General features: G+C 58.9%; 2 protein-coding genes across 2 annotated transcripts in view; one reads left to right on the top strand and one right to left on the bottom strand.

Moving 5' to 3' along the window:
* The first annotated feature begins 201 nt into the window (after positions 1 to 201).
* SLC5A10 (solute carrier family 5 member 10) overlaps positions 202 to 17237 on the top strand; it is a 55024-nt gene continuing 37988 nt past the window's right edge. The window contains 9 exon segments of the mRNA NM_001001442.1: positions 202 to 349; positions 3296 to 3367; positions 3622 to 3726; positions 4027 to 4086; positions 4727 to 4831; positions 9318 to 9423; positions 9684 to 9764; positions 11341 to 11546; positions 16896 to 17031. Coding sequence (NP_001001442.1) covers positions 236 to 349; positions 3296 to 3367; positions 3622 to 3726; positions 4027 to 4086; positions 4727 to 4831; positions 9318 to 9423; positions 9684 to 9764; positions 11341 to 11546; positions 16896 to 17031 — 985 coding nt within the window. The 5' untranslated portion in view covers positions 202 to 235.
* FAM83G (family with sequence similarity 83 member G) overlaps positions 11150 to 17237 on the bottom strand; it is a 28443-nt gene continuing 22355 nt past the window's right edge. Inside the window, exon 5 of the mRNA NM_001205516.1 lies at positions 11150 to 12091. Within this exon, the coding sequence (NP_001192445.1) occupies positions 11684 to 12091 (408 nt within the window). The 3' untranslated portion in view covers positions 11150 to 11683. The remainder of the gene's footprint in view (positions 12092 to 17237) is intronic.

Here is a 17237-nt window from a genome sequence, read left to right as displayed (position 1 = left end):
CCTTTACATTTCCCAAGTCTCCTTTGTGTGTAAAGAGGCGCCCCTCCCCCAGGGGTCCCCACCGGGGCAGGGGAGGGGATGGGGTGGAGAAGACCCAGCTGCACTTTGAAGCGTGCACTGTGGGCTGGAATGTCACCGTCGTGCTGGTTTAATCATAAATTTACTGCCTGCCAGGAAGCCTTCTGCTCTGGTCCAGCCCTCAGTCCCACTCGCTCAGAGCCGGCTCTGCTGCAGGATGGCTGTGGACAACTCCACCAGCGACGCCCATACCCCCGGGCGGCAGCTGACCGTGGTGGACATTGCCATCATCGCCGTGTATTTTGCCCTGAACGTGGCCGTGGGCATATGGGTGAGAGGACAGTGGTGGCACAGGCTGGGGCGGGCGCTGGGGCGTGGGAACCGTCCGGGATGTCCCTGGGCATGGCATACTCTCTCTGGAGGCCCGATGCCCTTGGGCCCTCGTCCCAGCCCCGGGGAGATTTGCCGGAGACCTTGACCAAGCCCCTTTCTCTCTTTGGCGACAGATTCTCAAGTCTCTAAAGTGAGGAACAGAAAGTGTCTCTAAGGGCAGGTAGAAAGGGATGCTGGGGGCTTCTGTGCAGCTGATAAGCTGGGTGCTTGGCACAGTGTGCAGTCTTCTGCTTCCCCTCTGATGTCAAATGGGCTCACAGAATCACAGGGGTTCTTGGCTGCGCCCACACCAGCTGAGCCAAATCCAGGGCGGGGCAGTGGCATGCAGGGCCTGGGGTCTCTGTTTTAACAACACCATGTCCACCAGCCTTGCCTAGTTCATAAGCCAGTTTCTTCAGCCTTTGAGAAGAGAGAAGGGCTTTAGGCCACCACAGGCTCCAGCAGCAGTGAGGCCATTGCTATGCAGGTGCTGTGCGCATTTCCCCCCCCCAACAGCCCCATTTGCAGGTGAACCCCGGGGCTTCAGGGGGCAGGGACTTGGGCAGTGAACCCAGGACCCTGCCCAGAGGGGAGGGTCTCCTCCATCTACTCCTAATCCTGGGTGGGAGGTGGACACAAGCCAGCCAGTCTTGTCTCCAGAGCTCCCCAGGCTGGTACCCCTGAGCCCTTACTGGCAGTGGTCTTCCTCTCCTGGTGGAGAATGAGAAGCCCCTCTTATCTTCTCTGGCCATGGCCCTAGTACTAGGATCCTTGGAAGTTGCTCAGCTTTTTGACCTTCAGGGTCTTTATCTGTAAGACATGTATCACTGCCTGGTCCTAGGTCCCAAGTTCCCAAATGGGAGAGGTCTTCTACCTGAGATGACCACACATAAGGGACCCTGCTGCTGCTGTCGATCCTGTAGTAGAAAGTGCGAGTGGTGGAGGTAGAGGTGGAGATGGTGGGGGGCAGGGGGCACTGGAGATGATGGTGGAGGCGGGGGAGGGGCTGGTGGAAGTAACAGCCACAGTGACTAGAATTCATTCTCCTGTGATTAAATAGTAACTCTCAGGCAGCCCAGTGCTGAGTGTTGGGAAAGTTGGGTCTGTGTGTTCTGAGAACAGTTACTTAACCTCCTGTTTCCTCAAACACACCTCGTAGATCTGTACACTCGTCTCTCACAGCTGTTCCAAAGACCACAAGAACCCAGTGGATGTGAAAATCCGTTCCAACCAAGTGTACTGTGTTCTTGGGAGCACCGTGCTGGGGGAGGAGGGGCCCCTGCGGTGGAGGCTTTCTTTTTTAAAAAATATTATCATTACTATTTATTAATTTACTTCCTGGTCTTAATGACCCAGATAACCACAACAGTGTGGTCACTCACCTAGAGCCAGACATCCTGGAGTGTGAAGTCAAGTGGGCCTTAGGAAGCGCTGCTACGAACAAAGCTAGTGGAGGTGATGGAATGCCAGCTGAGCTATTTCACATCCTAAAAGATGATGCTGTTAAAGTGCTGCACTCAATATGCCAGCAAATTTGGAAAACTCAGCAGTGGCCACAGGACTGGAAAAGGTCAGTTTTCATTTCAATCCCAAAGAAGGGCAATGCCAAAGAATGTTCAAACTACCACACATTTGTTCTCATTTCACATGCTAGCAAGGTCATGCTCAAAACCCTTCAAGTTAGGCTTCAACAGTACATGAACCAAGAAATTCCAGATGTACAAGCTGGATTCAAAAAAGGCAGAGGAACCAGAGATCAAATTGCCAACATCTGTTGGATCATAGAGAAACCAAGAGAATTCCAGAAAAACATCTATTTCTGCTTCATTGGCTATACTAAAGCCTTTGACTGTGTGAATCACAACAAACTGTGGAAAATTCTTAAAGAGATGGGAATATCAGACTACCTTACCTGCCTCCTGAGAAACCTGTATGCAGGTCAAGAAACAACAGTTAGGACTGGACATGGAACAATGGACTAGTTTAAAATTGGGAAAGGAGTGCATCAAGACTGTATATTGTCACCCTGTTTATTTAACCCCCATGCAGAGTACATCTGAGTACATGCACAGTACATGAGGAATGGGACAGGCTCTGTGACTTAGGTAGCTTGGGACCCCTGGAGCTGGAGTGAGTCAGGACCACTCAGTCAACCGCTGGGAAAGATGAGGTCCTTGTAGGAAGGGAAAATGCTGTGAGAAAGCCGTTGGCAACATCCACTACATCCTTGAGGATAAGAGAACACGATAGAGAAAAGCAGGGGCTAAGACCAGGGCGGCTCTGGAGGTGGGGCAGTGCACCACCTACACAGCTGGACATGGCCATCCTGGCAAGATGGTGAGAGTCCTCAAACTGTACTGTGTTCAGTGTGGCTGGATCATGAGCACAGAAAGAAAGCAGAGGTCAGGGGGCTGTAGTGGGACAGGCAGCCAGCAGTCATATCAGAAGCTTCGAGTGGTGGGCCCAGACAAACCAGCTTAGTTGTCCTGACCGTCTGGGCAGCAGAGAGCAGACAGTTGGAGTCTGGAAGAACCAGGCCTGCATGTTGATGGACTCGTGTTTCAGCAAGTAGTGATGCCTCTTCCTCTTGGGGGCTGGGCGATGGTCTGCGGTGTGGATGCACGTTTGTTCATCCGTCCATCCATCCATTAGCTGATGAGCCTTTGGGTTGCTTCCACCCTCAGGCTGCGGTGAGTTACACAGCTGTGAGCAGCCACGTGAGGGGGTCATTCGAGCACCTGCTCTCAGCTCTCCCGGATGTAGCCGGGAGCAGAACTGCTGGGTCTCGGGGCCACCTGTGTGTCCCACTCTCTGGGGAGCCAGTGCACTATTTCCCACGGTAGTGGCACATTGTTCCCTGCCTCTGGCCCAGCGAAGGCTCCAGTTCCTGCCCCTGTCTTTGCAGTCCTCCTGCCGGGCCAGCAGGAACACAGTGAGAGGCTACTTCCTGGCCGGCCGGGACATGACGTGGTGGCCGGTGAGTGCCCCCCAACCTCTCCCACCCCTCCTTGCACTAGGGCCACATCTGACCCCTAGGTCAGCCTGCATCTGCATCCCTGCTGTCACTTCCTGTGTCCTCCTCACACCCAGAATCACCCCCAGGCCGGGCCAAGGAGGCAGAGATGGGGCCTAGGCCAGCAGGGGTCCCTGAGCGGCCGTTGTGGGAGGCAGGTGGTAGAAGGCGTGGAGAGGGCATGACTGATGCTAGCTCCTCCCCTCTCTCTCCTCCAGATCGGAGCCTCCCTTTTTGCCAGCAGTGAGGGTTCGGGTCTCTTCATTGGGCTGGCGGGCTCGGGAGCGGCTGGAGGCTTGGCGGTGGCTGGCTTCGAGTGGAATGTGAGCTCCAGAGGCGGGTGTCCGCTGTGGGTGGGAGTCGGGTGGGGTGGGCAGCAACCTTGTAGGTGCTGGATGGTGCGCATCAGAGCCCACCCCTCCATGGCCAGAGGCAGTACCCAGCAACCCAGAAGGCCAAGATCCAGGCAGACAGGGTTGATGGGGAAGTCGGGTCTACAGAATGCTGCAGGCAGGGAGCCCTGAGCCTCGGCCATCATCCTTAATGTTCAGGGCTGCAGAGAGGAGGCGGGGACAGTTCTTGACCCTGTATGCCCTATCCTTACCTGCCTCTGACCCCCACAGGCTACCTATGTGCTGCTGGCCCTGGCATGGGTGTTTGTGCCCATCTACCTCTCCTCGGAGGTGAGTCTGCCCAGGGACAGCCCAGCTGGGGGCCTCGGGACAGCCAGGCCTGGGGTGGAGTGGGTGGTGGCGATGGGCAGGACCCCTGGCTTCACACATGAATTGGTAAGTGAAACCACAAGTCTCAGCTCTGGGTTTGTTTCTAGTCCAGCTTAACATTCCTATCGACCCATGGAGTCAGGTCCCCTGGGCCCTCAGCCCAGGGGCCTTGTCTGTTGGTCTCTACTGTACCTGCATGTTGCATCTGGAGGAGGATGCTCCATCTACCTGAGCACACAGGCTGCACACCTGGGCTGCAAGTCACATCCTCAATTATGCCGCTTCTTTGGTCCCAGCCGGGCGTCACTAAGTCTGGTGGTTCACATTTCCTGGATGTCTCAGTCTCGTACTTCCCCATCTAGCCAGAGCTCATCTGGATTTGTTATAACAGCCTTCCAACTTGTCCCCTGCCCCCAGCCACAGCCCCCCATGCATCCCTCCTGTCTCAGCCTGCTACAGCCCAGCCTAAGCCCCTCACCATGTGATCGGAAGTGTAAGCCTGGAATTCTAGGCCTGGTGCTGGGGCTGTGAGATGCTCCGGGCCCAATTGCTAGCTGTGGCCTTGAAGCACTGAGCTTAGCCCGCCGGCCTATGCCCCTAGATCGTCACCATGCCTGAATACATGCAGAAGCGCTACGGGGGCCAGCGGATTCGCATGTACCTGTCTGTCCTGTCGCTGCTGCTGTCCGTCTTCACCAAGATATCGGTGAGCCATCCCTTCCCCCACCAGCTTCTGGCCAGCTTAGCCGTAACATCCCTGCTCTGGGGCCCTCAAAGTGACCGACAGCCCCTGATCAGCCTCTGCCTTGTCTGACAGCTGGGGAGACCAAGGCCCAGAAAGGCACACTGACTTGCCCAGGATCACACAGCTGCACCAGGGCCCTGGGAGGGGGCAGAATGGAGCCCTGTGACTCCTGCTTTGCCCCTGGGTTCTTGTCTGGGCTCTGGGTCCTGGTTCTGGCCAGCCAGGAGTGCCCACTAGGGGGCGCCCAGAGCCTTCTGTCTCTGGCCCAAGGTGGCAAGTGGCTGTCAGCTCCACTGCCAGGCTGACTCCCCTTTCCCTGGGGGACCTGGCCTGGGCACATCCTGTCCACATCCTGGGTCTCACAGGAAGCCAGGATGGGGGAGCTGGTCCCAAGCCCATGGGGCCTCCATGGCCACTCCAGGCCTGTGTTCTCCCTCCTGAGTCCCCATCACCAGCCTGTCCCCAGAGGCCATCCAGCTGCTCCAGCTCTGGCAAGGCTCAGAGGTGGACAGCGGTCCCTGCACAGACCAAGCCTGGTTCCTCCCTCCTGCCTGGCAGCTTCTGCAGGGGTGTCCAGGGCTTCCTCCTCCACGACCCCAACCCCGGGACCCCCGGGAGCCTCGGCCAGGCCTCCACCTGGGCTGCCAGGCCCCTGCTGGGTGGGCGTGGGTTTCCAGAGGGGGGTTGGTTAGTAAGCCGGCCCTGCCTTTTCTCCTAAGAGGGCCTCCCCCAGGGGTTTCTCTTAGAGGGGGCGCTGCTGCCCTCCAGGACAGCTCCCATGTGCTTCCTCCTCCCTCTCCTGCCCCACCTGAGCCCCCTGCCCCTCTGGAAGCAGGGACTCAGCACGGTGGGGGGTGCAGATATAGCACAGGGGGTGGACCTCAGAAGAGAAGGCGGCGTTCCTGCTGGCTGGCACAGAGCTGGGGTCTAGTGGAGAAAGGGATGCTGATGGGGAGGGCAAACGCCAAGGAGGCGGGGGTGGTGTGGGATGCTTTGGCGGTGGTCATGGCAGGGGGCTCAGACCCTAGGGGTCAGACATTTCAGGACCAGAGGAGGAGCCGGTGGGGGGTGACAGGGAGCAGCGGGCCTGGGACTGACCAGCAGTCACACAGCTGGACCGAGGCTGCATGTTGCTCTCAGGGGCTGCTCCCACCCCAGGCCAGAGGGCTGGTAAGAGGTGAGTAAGGGATCTGAGTGTCCAAGGAGCCCAGGGGCTTTGAGCAGGGGTGACACGTCAGGCTTGTGTTAGTGCCGCCACCCTCCCCCACCAGAGGATGCACTTGAGCAGACAGGGGCAAGAGGTGAGGGGCAGGGTCTGCCAAGGCCAACCTCTGGGCGTAAGGGGTCCCCCAGCTCGTTTGTCCTGTTGGTGGCTCTGAGGCAGAGTTCACATCCCACACTCAGAGCCTGGACAGGGTGTCCAGAACGGTGGGGGAGTAAGTAGGGAGAGTCCTTAGAGGACACTTTGTGCACAGCCCTGTTTACAGACAAGATGGTGGAGACCTAGGGAGTGATCAGGGTGAATCAGGCAGAGACCACGGTTAGAGCCCAGAGTGCCGATCACTGTCCCACTTTGTGATGAGGTGTCTCAGTTGTCATCATTCAGTCGCTCAGTCATGTCCAGCTCTCTGTGACTCCATGGACTGTAGCTCACCAGGCTCCTCTGTCCATGGGATTCTCCAGGCAAGAATACTGGAGTGGGTTGCCATTGCTTTCTCCAAGGGATCTTCCAGACCCAGGGATCAACTCCTCATGTCCTGCATTGGCTGGTGGATTCTTTACCACTAGCACCACTGGGGAAGCCCCAGGTGACTCAGTTTACCCACCTATAAAATGGGAGGGAACCCACTGATGTCAAGGCTAGGGCTGCATGGATGAAGTGGGAGGAAAGCAGGGGGAATGCTGATTGCCAGGCCAGGCCTTGGAGGGACTGGGCTCCCCTGACCAAGGCTTTGGGCTGAAGCTGTTTGCAGCTCTGGAGCCCAGCCGGGCCCCTGAGGCCCTGACCTCACTGGGCGGAGCCCCTGGAATGCCCCGTGTGTCCACATGCCCAGGACTCACCCCAGTTCCAGCCTGCTCAGAGACCATAGGGGCCCCCTGCTGCCAGCCTCAGGCAGGGACACTAGTCTACAGAGAGAACCGCCAGATGACCCCAGGGGGCCTAAAGGCTGGAGGGTAGCTGAGCTTCATCACTGTGTGCTCCAGGCCGGTCACTTAACCTCTGGACAATAGAGAAACCCGGTCTGACACCCTGGGTCATTTAGGGGCTCGAGGCCAGTTGCTTCAAACCTCTGCACCTGTGTGCCCCTCTGTGGAGTGGAGCGGCTCCCTCAGGGCTCCCACCTGCCCCACCCCAGCTTCCCCTGCTCTGGGTCTGCAGAGGCCAGGGGGCTGGTAGGGGCTGAGCACCATGCCGGTGGTGCTCCACACGCACCCCCCACTTTACAGACAGGGTCCCTGGGGCTCAGGAGGTAAGGTGACCTGCTCACCAGGTTCACAGACCCAGGGCTCTTAGCTCCTACCCAACTGCAGCTTGCCTGGGCCCCCAGGACAGAGTTCAGCAGAAGGAGGGGTCCAATGGGGCTGGGGGACAACCTGGAGCCTGAAGTTGACTGCACACTTACCTGGCCTCCAGCAGCACCAGGAGCCTTTACAGAGGCCGCTCAGGGTCCCCGAGTCCCTCCTCCACACCCATGCCCTTGCTGTCCCCACCGTCCAACCATTACTCTCGGAAGGAAGTCCCTGGGCTGCAGAGCAGTTTGGGAAGCAGGGCGTCGGGGGCAGGCTGAGTCCTGAATGATGCAGATATGGGAATGTTCCTGGATGGAGGGACCTGGGTGAGCTGAGGCCTGGAGGCAGCAAAGTGCTGGGCATGGAACAGCAGCCAGTCTGGTGTGACCAGAGTCACTTGGGCTTAAAGGCAGAGCCTGAAGGCTGGGCACACAGACTAGGGCTCCCTTCTGAGGTGACTAGGGTCTGGGGAGGGGCCTCTTTTTTTTTGGCTGTTCTGGATCTTGGTTGCTGTGCAGATTTTCTCTAGTTGCAGGACAGGGGCTTCTCACTGCAGTGGCTTCTTTTGTTGTGGAGCACAGGCTCTAGGCACACGGGCTTCAGTAGTGGTGGCACGCAGGCTCAGTAGGCGCAGTTCACGGGCTCTGGAGCACAGGCTCAGTAATTGTGGTGCATGGGCTTAGTTGCCCTGAGGCCTGTGGGATCTTCCCAGACCAGGGATAGAACCTATGTCTCCTCTACTTTCTAGAACCCGCCCCCTGCTCCCATTGCCTGGCCACTCCCATCTCTGATACTTGCCAGGGCCTGACCATAGGGAGGTCCCTTCACCTCCCTGTTCCTGGTCTGATGGAGTGGGGTAAAGAGGGGTGGGGCTTGGAGAGACCTTCCTGCTCTTATATTCAACAGCTCTGGGCTCCTCAGCTTGGGCTGCTCTGGCTCGCTGCCAGGGGTGGGGGCAGAGTGAGGGGCCACTGTTCCTAGAGCAGCTTGTCAGCGTCCCCACACTGGCTGGTCTCTGCTCCAGGAGAGGGGAGCGGGGGAGCCTGGCGAAGCAGGGGCCTGAGAGCCTGACTTCAGCAGGGCTGCTGGACCCCTAGCTGGGCCGGTGCTCTGGCCTCACGCAGACTGTCCCCCATGTGGCAGCTGACCCGTGGCCTTTGGAGCCTCTTGGCCCCACAGGCTGTGTTTTGGAGTATCTTCCTGACATGAAGCAGGTTTGGACACTTGGGGGTGGGGCCCCTGGTCTAGCCCCTGGGTCCTGCAGGACGGGGTCCTCCCTCCTTCTCCGGGCACCCACTGCACAGTGAAGGTGTGTGTGTATGGTCTGTAAGGCCTGTTCCAGCACTGATATTCTCAGGCTCACCCCAGAGCCCTGACTGTCCTGTGCTCCCCAGAGTCTGGGACAGCAGGACTGAGTCCAGTTCAGCCCCTGGGATCAAGCTCCAGCCTGAGACATGGTCCTGGATTCAGTTTCAACCCCATGGGGAGAGTTCAATAAGCAAGAGCGCCCCTCTGTTCCCCCAGCCTGGCCGGCGTAAGCCTGGTCTCTTCTCGGGGGCTCTGCCTAACAAGGAACAGAGCACAGGGACCCATTTTACACAGAAAGACGTGGGTCTGGAGACTGAGACACAGGGTCCTGTGCTCTGAGACCCACTCCTCCCCAAGGAAGCCCTCCAGGACTCTCCTTCTCCATCCCCAGGCAGGAGCCAAAATGAACAACAGGCTGCTCCCTGGTGGGTAGGGGGCGCTTAGGACTTTATTAACATCAGCAATGTCCCCTGCCCACCATTGTCTACAGCCAGGATGCCCGCCCCTGCTCAGGCCAGGCCCTGGTGGGTGAGGCGGTCTCCCCTTCCAAGGCCACTGGGCAGGCGCGTGGTGCTCTGGGTCCTGGGGTCGCCTTGGGCCTCTACACATGCTTCTTTCCCGTCCCCAGATTGACCTGTATGCGGGGGCCCTGTTCGTGCACATCTGCCTGGGCTGGAACTTCTACCTGTCCACGGTCATCATGCTCGCCATCACGGCCCTTTACACCATCGCAGGTGCAGCACCCGGGGACACACGGGAAACTGGAAGCTAGCCCGTGGGGGTTCGGGCACCTCCTCCTGTAGCCTGGGACCTGGCCGGTTTGAGCCAGGCACATGGGCCTCTGCAGCTGCTCAGCCGGCCTGGTTGCTGTGTCCACCTATGCCAGGGCAAGGGGCACGGGTGTGGGACAGCTGTCCCTCCCAGAGCTCGGTGGCCTCCCCGTCCCTCCCCCGTTGAGGCCAGGCGCCTCCAGCTCTGTTGTCTCCACTTGCAGGGGGCCTGACTGCTGTCATCTACACAGACGCCCTGCAGACGCTCGTCATGGTGGCGGGGGCCGTGATCCTGACGATCAAAGGTGAGGGCCATGGGCCTATCTAGTAGCAGGCCCCCCATGTCGGCACTGGGGGTGGGTGTCCCCACGAGGCCAGGCTGTGGGGCCCTCAGCCCCCTGCCAGCCTCCCCTGAGTGGCAGAAGCCTGTTCCCCTCTCACCCCAGCTGCCCTGTGGCACTTCTGTCACCAGCTCAAGCTGGCTGGTGTTTGGCTGCAGAGCTGACGCAGGAAGCAGGGCCATCCATATCCACCCTGGCTCAGTTATGGGAGGTGGGGCTGTGGGTGGTGTGCCCCCACACCACTGGGAGACCACATACTTGCCTGGACATCTGCCCCCACTGTTTGAAACCTTGTACAAGACCCCAAGAAGTGCTGTGGCAGGCAGGACAAAGGCAGGGTGGGAAGAAGGGATTCAGACCAGCATCTCCTGGTCTGGGAACAGGGAGGGGTAAGCTTGGGGGCTGTCCCGGGGGTAGTGAGCTCCCCAACCTGGGAAGCATGCAAGCAGAGCCAGGAAGAGCCCATAGAGGGCAAACAGAGGCCTTTACAGTCTCTTCCAGACTCAAACTCTAGAACCCTTGTTTAGTGTCTGTACCTTTGCTCTGAGCGCTCACCTCGGCCTGGCCTGGGCTCCGGGTGGGAATGACGCTGGGGGCTGTGGGGAGGGGGTGGGGAGCTGGGCCTGGGGCTGCCTGGGCTTTGTGTACCTGCCTCCTCACAGACCAGGGGCCTGTGTCCCTGGAGCCCACTGCAGGAAAGCACCTGGGCAGCCAGGCGCAGTCTGGTTAGGGGTGGTGGGGCAGTGACCACAGACAAAGCAAAAGCCACAGGCTTCCCTGGTGCCTCAGCTGGTGAAGAATCCTCTTGCAATGCGGGAGACCTGGGTTCAATCCCTGGGTTGGGAAGATTCCCCTGGAAAAGGGAAAGGCTACCCACTCCAGTATTCTGGCCTGGAGAATTCCATGGACTGTACAGTCCATGGGGTCACAAAGAGTTGGGCACAACTGAGGGACTCTCACTTTTGGCCCAGACCCCAGGGCAGACAAAGAACAGGGAGTGGTGAACGTGATCTCGGCTCCGGCCAGCTGGCTGGCAGTGTGGCCTTGGTGGCTCTCCTGCCCTCTCGGGACCCTGTTTCCCATCTCAGAGCCATACCCCCCTGCCCCCCAGCCACTCTCAGCTCCACCAAAGTCTCATCCTTCGGAAGCCCCTGGGTCAGGACATTAGCCCTTCCGACTACTGGGGAAAGTCCTCGAGTGCCAAGGAAAAGACGCGTCTGCGTCCTCGAGTCGACAGTGAGCCTGGTGGGGGGCCCCCTCCTGGCCGATGGGCATCCAGAGGCTGCAGGACATGGGGTGCCCACGTGCAAAATGTTCCTTTAATATTATTACTTTAAATACAAATAAAATAGTCTTTTGAATTCACTTTTTTTTAAAAACCCTCTATCTCCATACCTTTCCAGACATTGGGAAAGGTAATGGGAAAAAGTTGAGTCTCCTGTATTTGTGAGACTCCTGAGTTACTTGTGAGATGAGGGCAGTGGGGCCAGGAGTCACAGCCACTGGCCGCTGACCATCACCATCCCACCCGCCCCTGTAGCTTTCGAGCAGATTGGCGGGTACGAGCAGCTGGCAGAGGCCTACGCCCAGGCCGTCCCATCCAGGACCATCTCCAATACCACGTGCCACGTGCCCCGGGCAGACGCCATGCATATGTTCCGAGACCCCTACACCGCGGACCTCCCGTGGACTGGGATGACCTTCGGCCTGACCATCATGGCCGCCTGGTACTGGTGCACTGACCAGGTGAGGGTCCATGTCGCCGCCCTCCCCCATTCCTGCCTTCCAGGGTGCCTGTGGAGGTGCAGGTGACCCAGGAACCCCTTCATGGTGAGCCCAGGCTGGGCAGAGGCCATGGACGGTGTGGGCCCGGGCACGGGGTGCTAGGGGTCCTTGTGGTCCCGGGGGGCATGGGCCCGCCGTTTAGAGTCAGATGGGGCCCACTGGCTGCCACCTGTCCTGGCCTTCAGGTGCTTTGACTGGGACAGTTTGGAGTACGGGATTCCAAAGGGGCTGGGGTGTTCCTCGGTGGCCCTGCTGTTGGCCAGGGCACTGGCATTTCGGGCCGGCCTTGGGCTCCCAGGACCCGGCAACATGCGGGGCCCTGGGCCGCTCTTGGCCTGCCAGTGCTGGGGGCCTGCCATAGCCGGGCCTGCTTTCCTGCTAGAGCTCTGGGCACTGTCGGCAGTGGGGCGGAACTGCGGGGGTCCCAGGGTCCTCAGTGGCCGCGGGAAGCCGTCTTTCTCCCTGGTGCCTGAGGCAGGGGCTCCGTAGTGGTGAAACCGCTGGCCCTGGGGGAGACAGAGTGGACAGGTGAGACCCAGGGGCTGGAGCCAGCTCCATCCCTTTGCGAGGGCTCTGGCCTGCAGTGAGCATGCCTGGTTTTGCTCCCTGGCCCTGCCCCCAACAGCTGGGGCTCCTGGACACATTGCCTTCCCTCCTCTGTGCCTGTTTCCCCACAGGTTCTACGGGAGTGATCCTGCCCTTGTGGTCACATCAAGGCCAGTGCCTGCTCCTCCCCAAGCCCCTGCCTGCCTCCCCCATCTGTAAGGGGTCAGATGGGCCTCCACCTGGGCCTGGTGCCTGGGGGCGGGGTCCCCCTCCCAAGCTGGCACCAGGTGGCCTCAGGGGACCACGCTCCCTCCCTGGGCAGAAGCAGATGATGTCCTGCCTGCCTGAGGGCTGTGGGTACCTTCAGGCAGCACTCAGGTGGGAGGAGCCCTCAGGGGCACTGGCCTGACTGACCACTGTCCCTGATTCTGGACCACGGCACAAGGACCCCACCCTGGGAGTGAGGCCACCTGGCTGGGAGTCGACCCAGCCAGTCATGGTGGAGTGAACGGGGACAGACTTCCTGGGAGGCGGGCCCAGCAGTCCCATCCACAGGACGGGACACTGAGGCCAGGGCGGGTGCCAGCCGGTGAGGGGCACTCTGCATCTCCCAAGTGTAGGTGTTCCATGTGCTCGCCAGGAGACCCTGCCTGGGTTGTAACTGTGGGACACAATCCAGGTGGGAAGGATCCTGGGCCTCAGTTTCCCCAGCTGTGATAAGTGACATGGTCACATGCTCGAAAGTCCCTGTAGGCTGTACCCACTGCAGGCGTCTGCCCAGCACCTGGGAGGACTGAGGCCCAGCCCTGGTGAGTGAGGGTCTGGACGAAAGGCCAGCAGTGGAGGGTGGGCAGGGGGTGCCAGGCAGCCCTGTGGACCAGTCGCAGCCCCTTCCTCACCAGGCACCTCTCATTCCCTCCCCGCTTAGCGTGGGCCTGGCATGGCCCTGCATCCAGGGACGGGACAGCACTCAGGAGATTCTCCCATGAAGGCCGAGTGAGTCAGCACACAGGCTGGCCTGGAGGTCAGGGCTGGATCGGCCTCCTTCCTGGATAAGAAGGTCACACGGGGAGGCAGAGGCACTGCTGACCCCATGGGGGTCCAGAGTGCCAGGAGCTTGGGGCCATGCCTGGCCTCAGCCCAACCTCCCTGTCCCCCTCCTGCTCAGGCTGGGTTTACCTAGGGAACCGCTGGGCCTCAGACCAGATCCCCAGCCACGCAGGTACCCATCCACTGGGTCCTACTCAGCCCCTGATCCAGGCAGCCCTACGGTGTGGTCAGCACCATGTAGCAGCTGTGTGTGCTGGGGCCATGAATGCTTTTCACCTTCTTCAGACATTTCTGTGTCTCCCAGCTTGGCCACAGCGTGTAGGTGACACTCAGAACCCAACAAAACCAATGAAACAGGAGGAGGGGCCTGGCCAGGCACTGGGCTCCCCTCTGGGGGCTGCCGTACCCTCCCACTGCAGCTGCTCGTCTGCACACAGACAGGAAGGGCCCTGGGCCTGCCCACTCTGGCGGTGCTGGAGCGCACTTGGTCCCGTCGTGGCTGTAGTTTCAGATGGACCGTCCCTCTTGGGCAGCAGCTGGGTCTGTCTGCAGAGGCCACAACCTTCAGGATCTGCTGCGGACCGGGCGCCATGTTGAGTGCACAGCCCCTGTCACCCTCGTTCCCATGAGCTCCTCTCTTGTCTCCATCTCACAGCGAGCATCTAAATGCTCCTGGGCCAGCACATGGGCCCTCTGTCAGGGTGACTCGCCGCCAGTCAGCCAGAACTGGGCTTGGCTGGCCACACGAGGCCTCATCCAGGATGTGCAGTAACCCTGAGGGTTGGGGGTCACATCCCACCTTGCAGGCAAGGACACAACACTTCGGGGCAGTCCTGTGGCTGAGCAGGGAGAGGGAGCGGCCTCAGGCGGGGCCTCTATGGCAGCGGTGCTGATGCTGCTGGGGACGGCGCGGTGGTCCTGGCCTGGTCTGCAGGGGCACCACTTCTCCAGCTGTGGAGTGGGGCAACCATAACTGTCCCTCCCCAGTCCCGGGCCTGGCCACCGAGAGAGTATGGAGTGAAATCGCAGAAGATGGCAGGGATTCAGGGAAACGCTCCTGTGAGGAGTGCAGCCCCAGCTCTCGTAATCACAGGACATCAAGGGGAGGGTCTACAGAGAACCACAGCTCACCCCCACTGCAGACAGGGAAACTGAGGCCCAAAGTGAGGAATGGAATGTCCCAAGTCAGAGCTGGTGGAGAGGAGGTGGAACCAGCCTGTCCTGCAACCCCCGTGCTGCCAGCCTGGCACTGGCCATGTTTTAAGAAAAGCAAAGGCAGTTTATTCTGAACTGCAGCAGGGGAGGCGGCTCCCATACCTCACGTTTGGCAGAAACTCAAAGGCAAGCAGAGGAGGGGGAACCTCTGCAGAGGCACAGAGGGGAGGCTGGGGGGGGCGCCGACGGGAGGCCACCAGCCTGGGGACGCAGGAGGCAGAGACTGAAACGGGGCGCCTGTGAGAACTGTCAGGGTCGGAGGACGAGTTGGAGACAACAGTTAGAGAAGCTGCCAGTTATTAATTAGGTCCTGGTCACCTGGGGCTGATCGTTACAAAGTCACCGTGCAGCTTCCTGGGCGGGTGCTGGAAACAGCCATCTGCCTTCCTGCCTGGCTCTGAGAGACATCAGGGCAGTGGTTTCCCAGGCAGGCTGCCGCAGGTCGTGGATCAGAGTACTATAGTTTTTTTCTATTGGTCGAGCCACAAGGCTTGTGGGATCTTAGCTCCTCAGCCAGGGCCTGAACCCAGCGCTAACCACTGGACCACCAGGGAAGTCCCAAAGTTCTATTTCGGTATGCAGCTCAGCCACCGTCCATGCGCTGTTCAGTCTGAATGGGATGGGCTTCCACAGTTAGAATGTGTGAGTATGCCTCCAAGGACACACTTTCGCTTTTGGATCTTGAGGTGACTATAACAAGAAAATTGCACCGAAGCCTAAATTTTCAGGGATCACCATCTCTGATCCAGAGCTCCTTTATCGAGCAAGTTTACAATCTTCAGGGCATTTTCTGAGATGTTTAGAGGGACCTCTGAAGAAGCTCATGACAGTTTCTCTTAAGGGTGCCGAACCTAAATGGGCACCTAGAGGCACCTAGGATGGACATTTGCAATTTCTAGCCTTTAGAAAATCCACTTTCATCAAAGCAAAGGTTTACCCTAAAACAAAGGCTTGTGTCCACGCCTATGCACAACCCTGTGATTCTGCACTTGCTCCCCAGGATGGTAACTGTCCCCAAGCAGCAGACCAGTAGGCACCTAACTGCTAGGTGCTTAATACCTTCACACAAGCAAGAACCCGGGAAAAGATGGAGAAAGATCGCATCGAGGAAGCACCTGAGGTCCTTGGTGAAGAACAGGCTATAGGGGCTTCCCTGCTGGCCAGTGGTTAGGAATCCACCTGCCAACGCAGGAAACACAGGTTCAATCCCTGGTCCAGGAAGATCCCACATGCTGTGGAGCAACTAAGCCTGTGCCTGAGGCCCATGCGCCTAGAGCCTGTGCTCCGCAACAGGAGTAGCCCCCGTCTCGCTGCAACTAGAGAAAACCCAAGCGTAGCAATGAAGACCCAGCACAGCCAAAGATAAAAAAAAAAAAAAGTCTGCAAGCCTCTATTTCCCACGTGTGTCCTTCCCGCCCCTTTGCTTTGATGTAAACGTAGGTAATTTTCTTCAGCTGATGAAAAGGTGCTGGAGGATGAGCCAGGGAGGGTGGAGTCGCCAAGTGAACCCAAGGAATGTTCTAGTGGATTCCATTGGCTGCACCCTTAGAGCTTTGTAAATTGCTCTGTCCCCGCCTGATTTAGCAGAAAAACATCTATTTTAGAGCTCACCCTGACTGGGACCCTGTAATTAATTGCTTCACCAACAGCCATGTCAGAGGCAACTGCTAGGAGCCACTTGTCAAACTCGTGTGTTTGGAAAATAAGTGAAAATCACAAAGAATTTCTACTTTTGAACTGCAGGAAGTGATTTAAACTGCAGAATAGCAACCGAAAAATACTTGCATTTAAAAGTTATAGACTGCACAGCTGGGAACATACTAAAAACCATGGAGTCGTATGCTTCTCGTGGCTGAACTGTGTGTGAATCATATCTCGGTAACGCTGTTTAAAGTCCCATGTTCTTAACAAGTAGAATCGTGGTGTCAGAACTGGAAGGATCTCAGATGCCATCAGTTCCGACTACCCCCTCCCATTCTGCAGATCTGGAAATTGAGGCCCAGATAGGCGTCGCCTGCGGCTGCATGAGAAGTTGCCCTCATGTTGCAGCTTCTAGCTCCTTCCACAACTGACACACAAGCTTCCCCAAACCCAGGTCCTAAAGCTCCAGACCTCTGCCTGGGACACAAAACACAGCTGGAACCAGTGTCTACTCCTGACACTTGCATGAGCCTGCCGGCCTCTCGTGACAGCGCAGGAGGTGGCGGGAGGGTGTGGGGGGTGGTCCCTGACACCGCTCCATGGTCTTCTCCAGCCCTGACAACTGCCTGCCGGAGTGACAGGCCGGGCAGGACCAACACTCCTCTGCTCGACAGATGGGAAGACTGAGTCCTGGAGAGAACCTGGGCCCCAGATGCTCAGCCTGCCAGCAGGGGTGCTGTCAGGGGTCAGGGAGGGTGTATCCAGGGCTGACAGGTCAGCTTCCACTTCACGCACTCCCTGAGCCCCGCGGAGGCGGAATCCGGGGCAGCTGGGACTCACCCTCTCCCCTGCCCCCAGGTCATCGTGCAGCGGTCACTGTCTGCCCGGGACCTGAACCACGCCAAGGGGGGCTCCATCCTGGCCAGCTATCTCAAGATGCTGCCCATGGGCCTGATGGTCATGCCGGGCATGATCAGCCGCGTGCTGTTCCCAGGTACGACACGCTCCGGGGGCGGGACTGCAGGATGCCGAGGGTGCCAGGAGGAGAGGCCAAGGACAGGCAAGATGTTTCCCGGCCTAGGGGAGCGGGGAGGGGCATGGTTCCTGGGCCACAGTCAAAGGGATCCACACGGAGGTAGCTGGATATGAGGTCCAGGCAAAGACCACCTACTGCTGTGTGACCTCGGGGTGTGAAGGAAC

This window comes from Bos taurus, chromosome 19, assembly GCF_002263795.3.
Source record: "Bos taurus isolate L1 Dominette 01449 registration number 42190680 breed Hereford chromosome 19, ARS-UCD2.0, whole genome shotgun sequence".
Classification (NCBI taxonomy): Eukaryota; Metazoa; Chordata; class Mammalia; order Artiodactyla; family Bovidae; genus Bos; species Bos taurus.
Note: the sequence above shows the minus strand (reverse complement) of the source record. Positions and strands in the feature narration are given on the sequence as shown.